Genomic DNA, 17,060 nt, shown 5'->3' with positions numbered 1-17,060 from the left:
TCCTTTGTGAAATTTCCACATTTCCTCATACTGTCATGCTTTGTACTATTGTACTGGTTCTCCCTTTCCTTTCGAAGAGGTGTTATCCTCTCATAATTTGTATTTTGCATAAAAAGCCTTCTCCTGGTCTAGTTATCACAGACTTCTAAGCAGAGTTGCAGTTTTACCACCCATGTGTGGTATCTCTTAGTTAAGCTGTTGACTGTATTCAAGACCTGCTGCAAATGCTCAGGGCAGAGCGGGGCTCCCAGGCTGCTGGAGAGCTGTCTCTTCACTGCAATGAAGATGTCAGGTCCTGACTGCCCGGAAGCCCTCCGTGTCTCAGAGCAAGCAGGGCTTTTCTTTGCTGTTGGATGAGTCGTAAATCCACAGGTTTCTCATTAAATGCTTAACGTGCTTTGCTTTAGAAAGATGTAATCCCCTGAGTTATTATTCCAATTTCAAGTCTGGTGGCAGGGCCCCGCTCAACTATAACGAGTGTCAGAAAAGATAGTAATAGCTCCCATGTAATGAGTAGTGGTGGGCCAAGCTCTCTTATCAGGACTTTCTTATATTATCTCATCAAATTCTCAGAGCAGCTTGACGTAGTGGGCACTGTAATTACCCACCTTTTAAAGATAAGAACAGAAGCCAAGTCATGTTGAGATGGAGGGGAGTGAAAAGGCACCACAGGATTACTTAGATGACAGAGCCAGGACTGTAAAAGATCTGCCCCCCTAAATGGTCCCTACATTTCCAGTAGACTCAGTTAGCTTTGGCCAAGACAGGTGGAAAATAGCAAAAGCCTTTTCATTTTGGAACTAGAGCTAACTTTCTGAAATGATCGGCTTAGATATATTTTTGGGATCTTTCCTACAATCAGTAAGATGAAGCAGCTTTAGGGGTATGGCTCAGATTCATAGCTTTTAGTGACTTAATTCTATGATCAATTGGAAAAGAGTTATTTTTTTATGGCTAAATTCTTTCATCTTTTTATCCTTACCTGGAAAAAAAAAAAGAGGCAGAATTGTTTAAGAATATAATAAATTCACCCATTTATAAGGATTGCTCTTTCCTTTGCTTTTAGTGAGGGCTCCAGTTGTCCAAATACTCATTTGGATGTCAATATACATTTTCTCTGGATTCTTTCTAAGATTTCCTTGTGAAATGTTGTTGTTGTTTTGGTTTGTTTTTTTGTTGTTGTTGTTTGTTTTTGTTTTGTGGTTTTTGTTTGTTTGTTTGTTTTGCAATTTAGAGTATTTTATATTCTGGGGAAAATGAGGTACATTTCTTTCCCAGGTTGCCATTCACCACAGCCTAGAAAAAGGAAATCTAATTCTAAATCACGTATTGGCTCCTGGGGATTGGTTTGCAGAAAAGTCACTCCATGACATTTAACTTAAAAAAATCTTAATAACTTGTACTTTGGGGGGGATTTAAATTACCCAGGGATATGAATTAATGTAATAAAATTGCCAAGTAATTCCAGTAAAGCAACAAGGAAAATTTGGCTCATATGTAAGCGTTCTATTACCCACTTATGATAAAATGCAAGGAAAGAGCTTCCCATTTCTAGGGCACAGTAGCTTGAGAGCCGAGGGCCTTTTAAAAAGTTTCTGAGTGTTGGAGTTGTCCTAATATCTGGTCAGATATCAGAAAATCAGAATGATAACATTGACTTCAATGAAGAACATAGGGTCAATATGAACTGAGTTCACTCAGTCGCTGTAGGAAGAGCTTAAAAAAACAGGTTCGTTCTTAGCCTGGTGACTGCATTAAAAATCCTTTAATACATCATATTGCCTCTGAGTACAGTGAAAACGAATTATTTTGTGGGGGTATGCTTCTGGATAACTTTCCCCCCACTTTCCCCCAGTTTTTTACAATGCCATTTTCAACATAGGATGGTGTGTGTCTACAGTTAGGACAGAGCATTGCCATCGGTGGGAATGATTTTTCTGAGAAACTTCACTGCAGCCCCAGCCCCAAGACAGTTCCTCTTCCTTGACCACATTTCCTGGATAAAAACCAAGATTCTTCGAGTTCTTTCTCTTGAGTGGGAGAGATGAGCCCTGTGTCATCCCTGGCTCCTGGGAGAGCTGTTCCCGGGCTGGTTTCCTGGCCTCATTGCTTGGCTTAAGTCACTGGTTCTCATGATGTGTCTACTGAGCATGAGTTAGAGCAATATCAACAGGTATTGTACAAAGAATTGCATGAGCATATAAATGTGAAAAGTCTGTTGACGCCATATGAATTGGTTCAATTCAGACGAATTTTTGTAGAGTGTGACTCATAACAGAGGGGAATAGAAAAATATTGGTAGGGAGAAAAATATTGGTTGTGGCTCAGTGGGTTAAGGACCCACCGTCGTCTCTGGGAGGATGTGGGTTTTTTTCCCCTGGCCTCGCTCAGTGAGTTGAGGATCCAGTGTTGCTGTGGCTGTGGTGTAGGCCTCAGCTGCAGCTCTGATTGAACCCCTGGCCTGGGAATTTCCATATACAGCAGGTGTGGCCTTAAAAAAAAAACACTGATAGTGGAAGATTAGAGAACACTAACTTAAGGATTTGGGGGTCCTTCTTGAATGGCAGTCCTATGTGGGGCAGACAAAAAGAAATGCAAACTTACTATTTTCTCTGAGCACAAGCAGACTGGATGAGAGGAAGTGAAAAAACAGAAAGAAAGAAGGCTGAGAGGGTCCTGCCTGGACCAGGAAGCAACTTGTTTTGTATGAAAACTCATTTTACCCACTTTGGAATTACGTCTAGTGTCAGGTCAGAACATGCCAGCTAATCAATGTTTGCCTAACTTTTTCCTGGAGATTGTTCAAAGCAATTTTTTTCGTTTTCTTTTTTTTTTTTTTTTGTCTGTTGTCTTTTTAGGGCTGCACCAGCGGCACATGGAGGTTCCTAGGCTAGGGGTCCAATCGGAGCCATAGCTGCCGGCTTACACCACAGCCACAGCAATATGAGATCTGAGCTGCATCTGTGACCTACACCACAGCTCACAGCAATGATGGATCTTTAATCCATTGAGTGAGGCCAGGGATCTAACCCACATCCTCATGGATACTAGTGGGGTTTGTTAACCACTGAGCCACAACCAGAACTCCCACAGTAATGTCTTGAGTGAACAGCACTGTTCCAAATTGTTCTACACTAAAAAGGCATTACACAATTAGATGAACCAGCTATTTTCTGTCAGTCCCTTGGAATCCTGTGTGTTGTCACAATGGGAGCTGGCCTTTGCAAGACCATAGCTCCCCACAGCAACTTTATCTTTTTTTAATAAAAAAAAATTTTTTTTGGCCAAGCCTGGTCTAGGGATCAACCTGCTCCATAGCAGTGATCCAAACCATGGCAGTGACAACACTGGATCCTTGAGTCACTGAACCACCAGGGAACTTTCCCACAGGAATTTTACATCCTGCCAGTTGATCTTTTTTGTCTCTTTGTTGTACAAAACAGGTTATGTTATTCTTAAGACCTTATTTCTCTATTTCTCAACATTTGCTCCATGGGCCGCCAATCCTGCAAGATTTGGAATTAAGGTGTCCCATCTATGGTCAAATATGTTTGTGAAATGGTGTATTGTATCTTTCTTCCAAAGAGTCACTATTCCTCAGTATACTGAAGACCCCAAGAAGAGGGCCCCCTTTACCTTTTTTTCACCCATTGTTTCTTAAATTCATAACATGAGAGAGTCTTTGTTTATAATGATTCGCAATATTCCCCAGGGTTTAGATTGCACAGAGCATAGGTTAGGAAATGCTAACGTAAGCTAACGTAGTGAAGTAGAAGTCCTGGAGAGAGCAGGGGTATATTCAGGGATAAAATAGAACTTTCTCAGTGTTTCAGAAAGAAAACAATGATTATGGCTGTCTGTAAAACTGTCATGGGCTGAGGGCTTTCGGAGCCAGCAGAAACATCGCAGTTGAGGTCTGTCAACAGGCTCAGGCGGGCAGTGAATTTGGTCACATGGCCAAATTCCACATACCCTGTGAACTCTGTAGCCAGTGTGTGTAGGTCTCCGTCTGGCTGAAATGATAGCGGTGGTATCCAGCTCCCAAGGCGGTAAGAAGTCCATGAAATGATGAGTAAGAAGTGCTCAGCACTCAGGCTGTAGTAACGCATTAAAGAAACATTATTGTATAACGTATAAAGTTGTTCTTTCTCCCGTGGATTAACCTTGGGAGAATAGCAGTTTTCTGAAACAGGTCAATTCTGTAAGAACAAAATCACTCAAGGATTCATCATCTGAAACCTTTTATTTCAGAAAGAAAGGTGTAGCTCTGGATTTATTGGCCCTGACAGAGTTGATGCATTTCTCGTGAACCTGAAAGTTCTTCTACTGTGCCCCTAAATCAAATCAAATCAAATCAAATCACATCAAATCAAATCTAACCAAATCAACAACTCTGCACCTGATTGTTTGTCCAGGCTTCATGTTCAAGTGCTTTTGAATTTGGGAGATAACTTCAAGAGGCTTCCTATGTTGTAGCCAATCCAAAATAGGGCAAATATTTTAAATAAAACATACTATTTTTCAAAAGAAATTGGGAAATGTAGAGGCCATTTCTCTATGTAGCTTAGTTAAAAAAAAATGTTTTTAATAGTTTCGTGGTTCATTCCCCTGGGAGAACAATAAAGTTAACAAAGCTATTACAGATAAATATTGCACTTTAGGCAGAGCTATTTGGAAAATATTAAAACATTAAGAAGGCTGGTATAACATTTAAACTTTGTAGATTTGCTATAGCATATGGTGTCAGATTGACATAGGTAAAAATGTTCTACTAATTTTTTTTGGTCAACCTCATAGTTTACTAGTACATCTTTTCTCAGTCACCCAATGCAGATGATTTTAGTGTTCAAGTTGGCATTACCAACAATGACAACAAAAAAAATGTTTTTTCCACTGCTTGTTAGGAGTTAAAATAAAGTAGTATTTACTGCATTATATAATAACTTTTAAAGCCACCGCTCATTGAGGTGAGAAAGGAAAATTGATTGCATCATTTGGATACTTTGTCATTACCTAGATGAGACGTGGTCTTTGGTTGACTGGATCTCTTTCTCCTAGACATTAGTTATAACAGGGGGAATTTGTTTCTTCCTTTCTTTTCTTTCTTTCTTTTTTTTTTCTTGTCTTTTTTGTGATTTCTTGGGCCGCTCCCATGGCATATGGAGGTTCCCAGGCTAGGAGTATAATCGGAGCTGTAGCCACCAGCCTACACCAGAACCACAGCAACGTGGGATCTGAGCTGCGTCTGTGACCTACACCACAGCTCACGGCAATGCCAGATCCTTAACCCACTGAGCAAGGCCAGAGATCGAACCCCGCAACCTCATGGTTCCTAGTTGGATTCGCTAACCACTGAGTCACGACGGGAACTCCTGTTTTTTCCTTTCTGAAATATATTTTAGTGATAGCAAGTACTGAGGGATGAGAGGTACCTGTGGGAAAAATCAGAGCGGCAATTACTAAGTTTAGTTTTTACTAGGTTCATGGGTTATTGAATATTTTAATTTAATTAGTAATAACCCTGCCTGAGCAAGTACCCACTTAATATCAGTAATGTTTGTCCCCTGTGTAAAGCATCTTGAAAACCAAACCATTGATCAGAAAAGTGAAAAAATAGTTCTATAGTTATATATGTTCTTTGTATAATATTGAGGAAAATGACGACTCTTTCCCAAAAAACTGATGTTTAGCTCCACACGAAGTTTGGAGGCAAATGGCATCTGGCTTGCATAATAATTGTATAATGTATAGTGGGTGCCAGTGATGCTGCAGAAAATTTCACAGCCAGATGTTGTGGTGGATTCTGTTTAAGCTGTTGAGGCATCTCGGAATCGCCCCAGCTCTGTGGGTCAAGAGCCAGCGACAGAATCAGATGTCGCTGAATGAAGTTTTTAATTTCGAAGAGCATCAAAGCCTTTCCTTATGTCTCCTCCAGGCTTTCTCTCCTCAGAATGGAACCCCAAACTTTAGAAAATATACACTGGCCCCACTCCTTATTTAGTGGAACCTGTAGCAGAATGAATGTCTTATCCTTGAAATCAGTTTAGGAGTTTTCGGCTTTCAATTTATCTTTCGATGCTAGTTGGAGTCTGATGTATAACACTGACGTCATTGAACATGACACGAACGTCACGAATATCACCGTGGGGCTGAGTTTGATCACCACAGGGCAAATCTTTGAAATGAAATGTTGAAATTCATTTCTTCTCTTCTCTGTGAACACTTGTTTGGGGCCGTTAAAAAGGAAATTCCTGGGGTCATTTGGTGTGTTGATATCATGGGCACCTGCTCTCTGGCCTCCCCAAATTTGGGTCTATCTCATTTATGCTGTGGTTCTTCCCAAAATGTGTTCCCTGAAACACTAGTCCTCTGATCTGCTGGATGATAAAAATGATATGAAATAAAAGGGAAGAAAATAAAATGTTTTGCTTTGGGTCCTGCATATATTTTTTTTTTACAATGTAAATCATTAAAAATGCCCATAAAAATAGTATAAATCTTTTAAAAATTAAATTTCTATCTTATTTAAGTCACTGTCATTTTGGAATTTTGGTCTCAGATGATCCTCTTGACTTTTTTGCTTTATTAAGCTATCTTTTGGCTAAAAAAATAATCATTTATTGAAGCCAAATTTCTACCACCAATTCCCAATTCCTAAAAGCTATTATTCTGTGGGGATTACTTTTATTTATAAGCTCCTAAAAACACTCTAACTTTATAGGGGAATGCAATAATTATGGAGTAATGAGATGTCAAATTTGTTCTGTTTATTTTATCAAATCATCTGATATCCTAAATTAAATAAGATTTCAAGGTAATATGTGCTTGTTGGACTTCAAATCCCATGGACTTCTTTTTAGGAAAAGCAATAATAATTGTTAAGTTTTGAAAGAGCTGAGAGATGAACCTCATGAATTGATCTGGCTTAGTGGATTGGTAAACATGCTTGTTTTTTCTCTATTGCCTTGTCTTACTGAGAAGGATTACCCATTCGTATATTTTTATCTTTAAACAATAATCATTAGTAATGCATACTGTTATTATATTTTAATTTAATGTGCCTTGGGAGAATGATTTTTAAAGTGAAGAAATCTATCAGAGAGCTATGTCTTTCCTCATTATTGTCAAATATTTACTGAATACATCCCATGTGCAAAGTTCTCTGGTAGGTTTTGGAATGCAGAAGTCAAATTCTGAATAGCTCAACCCTGCTAAATATGTGTTTGAAGTCATAGTTATGTTTTTATTGCTTCCACGGAGCAAAAGGGAAATAGCTTAGCTCTGCTATTAAATTGGAATTATAAAGTTGCAAATTGAAATAACAGCGGATATTCCACCTATTTTTCTGGAACATGAGGTGATATAATATTATAAATTCCTAAAAGCATCCTGATAGGTCAATAACAATACAGTTGGAAGGTATGAGTAATGCATGACATGCGTGTATTTCTGTCCCAGTTAGAAAGACTCCATTGGAGAGTGAGTCTGTGTCTTTGAAACTATTACTCAGGGCAATACATTTATTCTTTGGCAGCTCTAAGGTTCAGCAGAGTGACCAGTCAGATGGCACAGGAATCTAAAATCCTCCATATCTCGATGATCCTGCTCTTCAAGTTATCGTGCAGTCACTCCACAGTGATCTGCTTCAGAACTTGACACTTTTCTTCTATTATCTAAACAGCAGTGTTTTTAGTAATGAAACTCAAGATTTCATTGAGTTTTATTACTAAATGAAAAAAAACTTATTTTATTCCATTTTTTAAAGTTTTATTTATTTTTTAATTTTTTAAATTTTCTTTGTCTTTTTTGCCTTTTCTAGGACCGCTCCTGTGGCATATGGAAGTCCCCAGGCTAGGGGTCTAATCGGAGCTGTAGCCACCGGCCTGCGCCAGAGCCACAGCAACGTGGGATCCAAGCCAACCACGTCTGTGACCTACACCACAGCTCAGAGCAATGCCGGATCCTCAACTCAGTGAGCAAGGCCAGGGATCGAACCCTCAACCTCATGGTTCTGAGTTGGATTCGTTAACCACTGTGCCACGATGATAACTCCTAAAGTTTTATTGAAGTATAGTTGATTTACAATGTTGTAATAATTTCTGCTGTGTAGCAAAGTAATTCAGTAATACATGTACACAATCCATTCTCTTTCAGATTCTTTTCCCACATAGATTTTCACAGAATTATCATAGAGTTGTCCCAACAGGATATAGGAGTTCTTTAAATAGTAACTGAACCCCCCAATTAAAATTCAAATTTATAAATATTTTAGATGGATATCTTTCAAACTGACATGTAAATTCTAAATTTCCTTTAGTCTCTGAAGCTATTTTATACTTGCCAAAAGTAAATTTTGGGGGCAAGGTATTGGATCGGTAGCCTGGCTTGTTCAATGAACAATTATAAAACTTTTAATTAGTAAAATTTTAGCTTGTGTAGACACTTTACTTCTGTTGCAAAGTATCCATTTATTTCTGATAAAGTAGTAAAATGATAAGTGGAATATAGTGTTAAGAAATCTAAAACCTGGCTCTGGTCTCAGTGATGTTTCTTATTTAACTTAGAGGCTTTAGTATATAAGTTAACTTTTAGAGGTTTGTTTCCTCATTCATAAAATAAAGTGGATAATTTTTGCCCCAATTATATCACATAGAACTATTAAGAAGATAAAATAAGATGCTGAGTATTAAGACACTTGGAAAACTTTAAAGCACTCTCAAAAATGATGTGTATGTGAATATGTGTATGTACAAATGAGAAAAAATTAATGAACAAATCCTTATTTGGTTAGGGTCCTGATTGTTCACGGAAGCGAAATGTCACTCTTTAGGGGTTTGAAAAAAAAAAAAAACCCAGCAACAACAGAGTATATGTTTTAGATTTTCTTTGAGTGACATGAACAGAGCAAGGTCCATAACATTTAATTTTCCTTCTTGGAAAAAGAGCAGTTGAAATTGACTCTGTCAGGACCTTAACATAGACTCTGAAGACATCATGGCCTGTACATTTGGCATTACACAGTTTCTGAAGGTTTCTGAAGGTCTGTTTTTCCTTCAAGGATTTTACAGATATCCATCAATTCATCCCAGTCTTGTTTCCCAATGGCTGGTATTTCTTGGGGCTCCACGTGTATTCATGCATAGTTGCCCCAAATGCATTGCTTCAAAATTAATTTCACATCAGAAGCACTCCAACATAGAAGGGACATAAAAGTAAAGCATTGTTTATGAGGCCAGATTTAAATACCATCATATGGTCTTCCATATGGATGAACCAAAACTCTGATTCGAGATAACAGAAACATTGGCTGAAATTATTGCCCTGCATGGTAACCCAGAAAAGACCTTCTATGTATTACTCTTACGATTTAGTACTATATTATTATTCCCACATTGAACTTTCATGTTTGAAACATGGAGTAAAATAGATATCTTGCATAAATAAATACTCTTCTAGAATTCCATTCAGAAAACTTGATTTTTTTTTTTTTTTTTGTCTTTTTAGGGCTGCATCTGTGGCATATGGAAGTTCCTAGGCTAGGAACTTGAAAGCATAAAATAAAAAACGGTGGCAAACATTATAAAAGGGCATGATGTTTCCTTATGGGTGTTACTGGGATACATTGGGAAAACTGACACATCTACTTCTTTTTCTTCTTTAGGCTTCTTTACCTGAAACAACTGATCTTCCAGAGTTCTTTGTAGCTTCTTATAAGTGGCCTGGATGGACCCATGGCCCACTGGATCAAAAAAATTGTGCTGCATCCTGGGCTTTTTCCACTGCAAGTAATAAAGTCATTTAAATTACTTCCTTATACATTTTCACTTTGACTCTAAATCCTGGGACAGTAATTAGAAGGTTTTTAAAATTTAAAATAAACTCTTACTCTGGCCAGAGAAGGCAACCTGATGATTACATAAGAATTCATTTTTACTCTGAAACTTCACGTTTACAGTCCACTTTTAAACAGAGTAAATCAAAAGAGCAACAAAGAAAGGGATCCAAAATTTATTTGTTTTTTTGAGAGTTAAGGCTACATAACAAGAGTATTATATTCTACCCATAGTACTGTCTTTAATCCTAATATGCACACACACACAAACATATAACTCTTAATTTCTTTCCTCTTGGTAAGAGCTGAAAGAACATATTTAATTATTCAACTAGTATATTTGATGTAAAGTAAGACCTCACACCTAAATAATTATGGATTAAGTGGATTTTATCTCAGTTTAGATAAAATCAAATATGTAGATTCTGACTCTAAAATGATGTAACAATCTTCTAGTTGAGAGTAGCTTCCAAATTCCAGTGGTCCTATTCCTTCGCAATGTAAAGAATACTTACTCCTACTACAGCAAATTTCATATATTTTCACAAGTCCCATAAATCAATATCCAGGTTAATCCCAAGATTTGATGTCTAAATTGTCCTCAAAAGAATGTTGGTTGTATTACGGCAATTAAACCTCACATGGCATTGATTATCTGATATTAAAAATCAGTTTCATAAAACCACTCTAGGCTTAAAAGTAATTCTAGAAGTGTGCTCGAAACCAGGCTAAGTACTGAAAGCATCGTGAAAGAAATTCATAGACTCTTAGAGAAGCCAGCTCTCAAAGACGTCACTCTTTGGGACAGAGGAGGGCTGAGACTTTGTCCAAATCTCATCCTCTCATAGATTCAGCTAGTTTGTTCTAGAAAGGATGCATTTGGCTGAGCTCACCTCTGGAGCGTCTCTATCTGTTAACTCTATGCTAACTCTGCTCCCCAAATGTAAATGTTCTCTGGCAGGGGGACCTCTTTGAGCTCTGTTTCAGCTGGGTTGGGAGAGAGTTAATCAAATTGTCATTTTATGTTCATGTGGTTTTAGGTTCATGTATTACACTTTCTAGGGGATATGTAAGAATTTTACTTTTTTTTTTTGCTTTTTAGGGCCACATCCACAGCACATGTAGGTTCCCAGGCTAGGGATTGAATCGAATCTGCAGCCCCAGGCCTATGCCACAGCCACAGCAACATGGGTTGCAAGATGCATCTGCCACCTACACCACAGCTCATGGCAATGCCAGATCCTTAACCCACTGAGCGAGGCCAGGGATTGGACCTGCATCCTCGTGGATACTAATCATATTTGATTCCACTGAGCCACGACAGGAACTCCAGAATTTTACTTTACATATAAATTAGACCAGCATTTATGAAGATGTCTTAGGAAAGACATTAGTGGTGAAATAGAGAGTAACTTGCTAGGCTGATTTGGACTATGTATTTTGGTGTCCCCAGGCCATAGCCCGCCATACGTGGCCTCAACGCAGGCCTAGGTCTGGCTTTGCCCCACTACCTGTCAAAGGACATAGTTTTATATCCTGTGTATTTAGTATGGCAAGTCAGGCTGATGCTATTTTCTTGCATGTGTTAAGAAAATAATAATCTAGGTTCTCTTAAAGATCTAGAAAATAATGTCAGGAAGTGTTCATTAAAATGAGAAAAAGTATCTTTCAAAGAAGCTAAAACCTATAAAATGAAATGTTAAGACATTTAAAAAATATACACATATAGGAGTTCCCATCATGGTGCAGTCATTAACCATTCTGACTTAGGAACCATGAGGTTAAGGATTTGATCCCTGGCGTTGCTCAGTGGGTTAAGGATCTGGCGTTGCCGTGAGCTGTGGTATAGGGTGCAGATTCGGCTCAGATCTAGCATTGCTATGGCTGTGGTGTAGGCCAGCAACTTTAGCTCCAATTAGACCCCTAGCCTGGGAACCTCCACATGCCATGAGTGTGGCCCTAGAAAAGACAGAAAGACCAAAAAAAAGAAAAAGAAAAAGAAAAAGAAAAAAATATACGCATATAGAAACAATTATGCAGACAAATAAAATTCAAGCAATTCAGAAGCTAAGAAATAAAAGAATTTGAAGTGGTGGGAGTGATACATGCTTCAGAGCAAACTTGGAGACAGAATAAAATAAGCAGAGAAAATAATAGCATGTGTCTCAGAGGTAAAGCCCAATGAAAGTTTTCAGAAAGAGCATGGAAAGCAATTTGCTGAACTGAGTCACTCTTAAATCTTCTGACCTTTTCTAAGTATTTCAAGTGAATTTGGATTAAACCTTCAGTGAGATTCAGAAATGTCTGTGTGAGAACAACATATTGCATATCATTAGAATTTAAAGCAGCCTTTAGTTGAAATTCACAGAAATTCATGGGGCTGGAAGGGATGTTAGAGGTCACTTTTTTCAAGCCTTTGATTTTATAAAAGAGGAACAAATAGGGGAAGTGACCTGTGCAAAGCGAAAGGAGGGAAGTCTCACCAGCGACTCTGGAAGCCACGCTTCAGTACTGTTTTCTTTCCATTGTAAAAGTCTTTTCTGAACCAAAGAGTGGTTACACGAACACTTAAAAAAAAAGATTCTTGATTCTGAGCACTTGTGCTGAAAATCAAAGCATCAGAGAATTTCTATTTTCTTTTATGAAATAGGGAATTATTTTCTTGAGAATAGGCGAGGGGTTGATATAATGGCATTTGGTCCTGTGACATATATCCTAGCACAGAAATAGATGGGAATTGAGAAGGAGGTAGGAGCTTATAGATTCAATACACATTGAACATCTAAAATGTGCCAGAAATAATAGTACATAATTGTACAAGTGCTATAGTTCCATAAAAACCACATACATGCAGAAATGCATATGTAAATGAATTATTTGAAACTGAATTATTTTAGAATAAATCTAAACTAGTACCTTGAGGGGTTTCAGTCCACAGCTAATCTTGATGAGCAAAAACTATAACTTCTGAGAAAATTGGATAGACAGAAGAAAGGTTATGACTTTGTTGCCTTTAATCAAAAGTGAGAGATCAAACAAGAAGACTATACCAGGTATCCAACAACAAGAACAAAATAGCTGTATCAAAATGTCACCCACCCCACTTTTCTCTTGATCTCAGTATACATATCAGTTTATCATGGTAGCTGGATCAAATTGCTGACATGTATAATTTGTTGCTACTGGTGGATTAGTTTCCCCCATCTAGTATTCTATGAGGTCTGGATTATGACTCTTGGATTTTGTTCATTGTTGCAATTTCTAGTGCCTCGTACAGTGCCTGTCACCTAAAAAAGGGTCCACAAATACGTGTTGGGGAAAGGAATAACTGGTTAACAACCACCATGCGTGTACATATAACGAGGTGAATTCCACACCTGCTCAGATAAAATTTGGATCACGATGTTCAAGAGAATTTTAAGTGTAAAAGTATGCTATGTAGCTTTTTGATAGTTTATAGTGTAGATTCATATCAGTCTCAATTAGTTTATAAACCAAAGATTCAATTTATTCCAATATATCAGATTCATATGGGTGCATTTCCAGTTAATATTTCTGTGATCAATTTTTTCCTGATTACCTCAGTTTAGTTATATTCAATTCAAAAACATGTGTTCTAAGCCATGACTGTATGTAAGACATTGTTCTAGCTGCAGGAGACATAAATGATAGTGAGACATGGCTCTTGCCCTCAAGGAGTTTCACTTGCCAGATCTTTTTAGTGGAGAATTTAGAAGTACAAAGAACGCGAAGGAACTAAGGAACTAGAAGAATCTTTGAAGGTGGTAAGATAGTAAAGCAATGCCAAAACTGGGCTAACATTACGACTGAATGATGGCATGGTTGAACTTGTTGGAATACATGGATACAGTCATGACCTTTGGCTTTAATTTTAAATTATGTAAAGGTTTGAAGACTAGTTTAGTATTCAAACAGGAAGGACTGTGTAAATGGTTGGCAAGACCACGTGTCATTTGAACATTAATCAATGTTCTCTTTGAAACAGGTGTGGCGGCTGATCGCATAGCAATTCAGTCCGAAGGTCGATACACAGCCAACCTATCCCCTCAGAATTTGATCTCCTGCTGTGCCAAGAACCGTCATGGATGCAACAGTGGAAGCATTGATAGGGCTTGGTGGTACCTGAGAAAACGTGGGTAAATAGCTGCCCAACATGCATCTCTAGGATTCTTAAGAGTGCTGCTTAGGATTACAATAAGGAAAAAAGATATATTGAGAGATTGAGAGTTTTCAAAAAAAACCCCTACAGATATATATGCCACATCTGTATAAATACATGTATTATATGTATTTAGTTAGTTGCACCTGAGGCATGCAATAGTTCCCAGGTCAGTGATTGAACTTGTACCACGGCAGTGACAAAGCCAGAGCCTTAACCCATTGAGCCACCAGAGAACTCCAACACACATATTTATTTCAATACATACTACATTTGGTATCTACTGAGATTATAAGCTATTGGAAATGATCATTTGAAGAATGTACACATTTTTAGCTAAACTAATAGGAAGAGTCAAAAAAGCATTGTCTTGTTGCTCTGAGCCAAATGGTCCCCTTGGAGGGTGTATAGTAGCTGATATTGCTGATAACCCTCTTGAGACTTTTAGTTAGCCAGGGATGTGAATTGATAATACCAGGTAAAAATCAGATGAAGAATCAGAAAATAACCTAAAGACATGCTGTATTTTTGCCTCAATGCATACACAACATTATCACCATCCCATCTGATGACAAGAAGCAGGTTGCCTGTCTTTACTCTCATGTAGTCTGACACCCACACAGCATCCTTGTGTCTACTCTTAGAGCTAATCTACTTAAAAGCTGAGTTATTTGGCTCAGGAAGCTGTAGGTGATAACTGGTAGTTTATGCATGTGTTGCCCACTTGTTCTTTCCTCATCCACTGAGTGCTCTGGGTCTGCTACCGAGCGGTTAGATGCTAAGAGGGAGTGAGTGTTAGCTATTTATAAGCTTTGTTAAAACTTTTTTTTTTTTTTCTTGTCTTTTTGCCTTTTCTAGAGCCGCTTCCTGCGGCATATGGAGGTTCCCAGGCTGGGGGTCTAATCGGAGCCGTAGCCACCAGCCTGTGCCAGAGCCACAGCAACGCCGGATCCAAGCCGCGTCTGCAGCCTACACCACAGCTCACGGCAATGCCGGATCCTCAACCCGCTGAGCAAGGGCAGGGATCGAACCCGAAACCTCATGGTTCCTAGTCGGATTCGTTAACCACTGCGCCACGATGGGAACTCCTAAAACTTCTTATGTTTTGCCTGATAATATGGCGCTTAGAATGGACAACTTGGCCTAATACCTTCCTGACATAGTGGTGCTTTGTTGGCTTCTGCTCTGTACTATAAAAAAAAAAAAAAAATTAAAGCCCTTTAGGAGTTTTAAAACATAAATTAACATTGAGAGCCAGTGAAGTCTTATTGTATTAGTCTGCTCAGGTTAACATAACAAAATACCATAGGCTGTGTGGCTGAAACCACAGGCATTTATTTCTCACAGTTCTGGAGGCAGAGTCCAAGATCAGGGTCTTAGCTCAGTTCCAGGTGAGAACCCTCTTGCTGGCTAGCCTTTTTGCTCCGTCCTCACTAGGCAGAGAGAGCGCTCTGGTGTCTCTTTCTCTTTTGAGAGCACTAATCCCAGCAGGAGGGTCCCACCCTTATGGTTTCACATAAAGCTAATTACCTCCCAAAGTCCCCACCTCCAAATACCACCACATGGCCTGTTAGGGCTTCAAAACATGGATTTGGGGTGACACACTTCAATCCTCAGTAGTCATTATTCCCAAGTAATGCATTTAATGAGAGATTTTTTTTTTTTTTTTTTGGAAATGACTTTGCTTCATCATGCTCCTTGTTCAGATTCTCTTACAATGTTGAACACTATTGAATTTTCTTAAGGTAATCCTACTGGATACTTCCATGGCCATCTGAGCATTGACTATTCCTAAAATCAATCCCATTGTTTCATTTTCTTTACCATCTGCTTCTATAGTCAGTCAGTGAGTTATGTTAGACTGGGATCCAAATAATTTGTACTTTTCCATGTTCAACTTCATAACCAGCAATCAAAATTATTTTATCATTTGTACAATGTATTTATTTGATTACTCTCTACTTTATTAACTTTAATGGTAAATTAGTATATACAATTTCTTCCAAAGCATTGTGAACTATCGACAAATAATAAGTGAATTCTTATGAGGTGTCTATACTCAATAAAAATGTAAAAACACCATCTTAATTCTAAAACTCATATAATTTATCAGAATAACCTCATAAGAGTATGATAAAATTCATTTTATTTCACATTAAATTTGGCTCTTCTTTTTTTTTTTTTTTGTCTATTTCTAAGGCAGCACTCCTAGTGTACGGAGGTTCCCAGGCTAGGGGTCGAATCGGAGCTGTAGCTGCCGGCCTGTGCCAGAGCCACAGCAACACGGGATCCAAGCCGGATCTGCCACCTACACCACAGCTCAGGGCCACGCCAGGTCCTTAATCCACTGAGCAAGGCCAGGGATTGAACCCACCATCTCATCGTTCCTAGTTGGATTCGTGAACCACTGAGCCACGACAGGAACCCCAAATGTGGCCCTTCTATATGATAATTATAGATGCAGAATTACGGAGTCTTTCCCCATTAATATTACCGCAGATTTTATTGATGGTCATATGTCACCTTCAGAAAATTCTCTGTAATAGAAATGTTTATTACAATAGATTTAAGCAAGATTTTAAAAAACTGTAATGAAGAAGTGGGAATGGGACAGGGACAAGGGTAATGTCATGGAAACACTGTGTTTAATGTCGCTGAACTTACATGTAAGTAGCCAGAATAATTTCTATATATTTAATTCCCTAAAATTGCCTACAAGTAAGTGATGGTGGCATTTTCCTAAATATCACTTTTACTTCTTTACTTATTCTTCATAGGTTGGTATCCCATGCATGTTATCCACTTTTCAAGGACCAAAATGCTACCAATAACGGCTGCGCCATGGCAAGTCGGTCTGATGGGCGGGGAAAACGGCATGCCACGAAGCCCTGTCCCAACAACTTCGAGAAATCCAACAGGATCTATCAATGTTCCCCTCCATACAGAGTCTCTTCCAATGTAGGTCTAAATCGTGGGAATTAGCATCGTTAACTTTCTCAAAAATAGGTCCTCCTGTTATTAAAACTATTTAAAAACTAGTATATTCTA

General features: G+C 38.4%; 1 protein-coding gene across 3 annotated transcripts in view; it reads left to right on the top strand.

Annotated features, from left to right (window-relative positions):
- Positions 1–17,060, top strand: part of TINAG (tubulointerstitial nephritis antigen) — a 74,382-nt gene that overhangs the window by 15,303 nt on the left and 42,019 nt on the right. For all 3 annotated transcript variants that reach the window (XM_021098515.1, XM_021098514.1, XM_021098516.1), the window contains 3 exons: positions 9,662–9,785; positions 13,839–13,989; positions 16,790–16,970. In XM_021098515.1, the coding sequence (XP_020954174.1) occupies positions 9,662–9,785; positions 13,839–13,989; positions 16,790–16,970 (456 nt within the window). The remainder of the gene's footprint in view (positions 1–9,661; positions 9,786–13,838; positions 13,990–16,789; positions 16,971–17,060) is intronic.

Source organism: Sus scrofa, chromosome 7 (assembly GCF_000003025.6).
Source record: "Sus scrofa isolate TJ Tabasco breed Duroc chromosome 7, Sscrofa11.1, whole genome shotgun sequence".
Lineage (NCBI taxonomy): Eukaryota > Metazoa > Chordata > Mammalia > Artiodactyla > Suidae > Sus > Sus scrofa.
The sequence above is the reverse complement of the archived record's forward strand: the minus strand, read 5'-3'. Positions and strand labels throughout refer to the sequence as shown.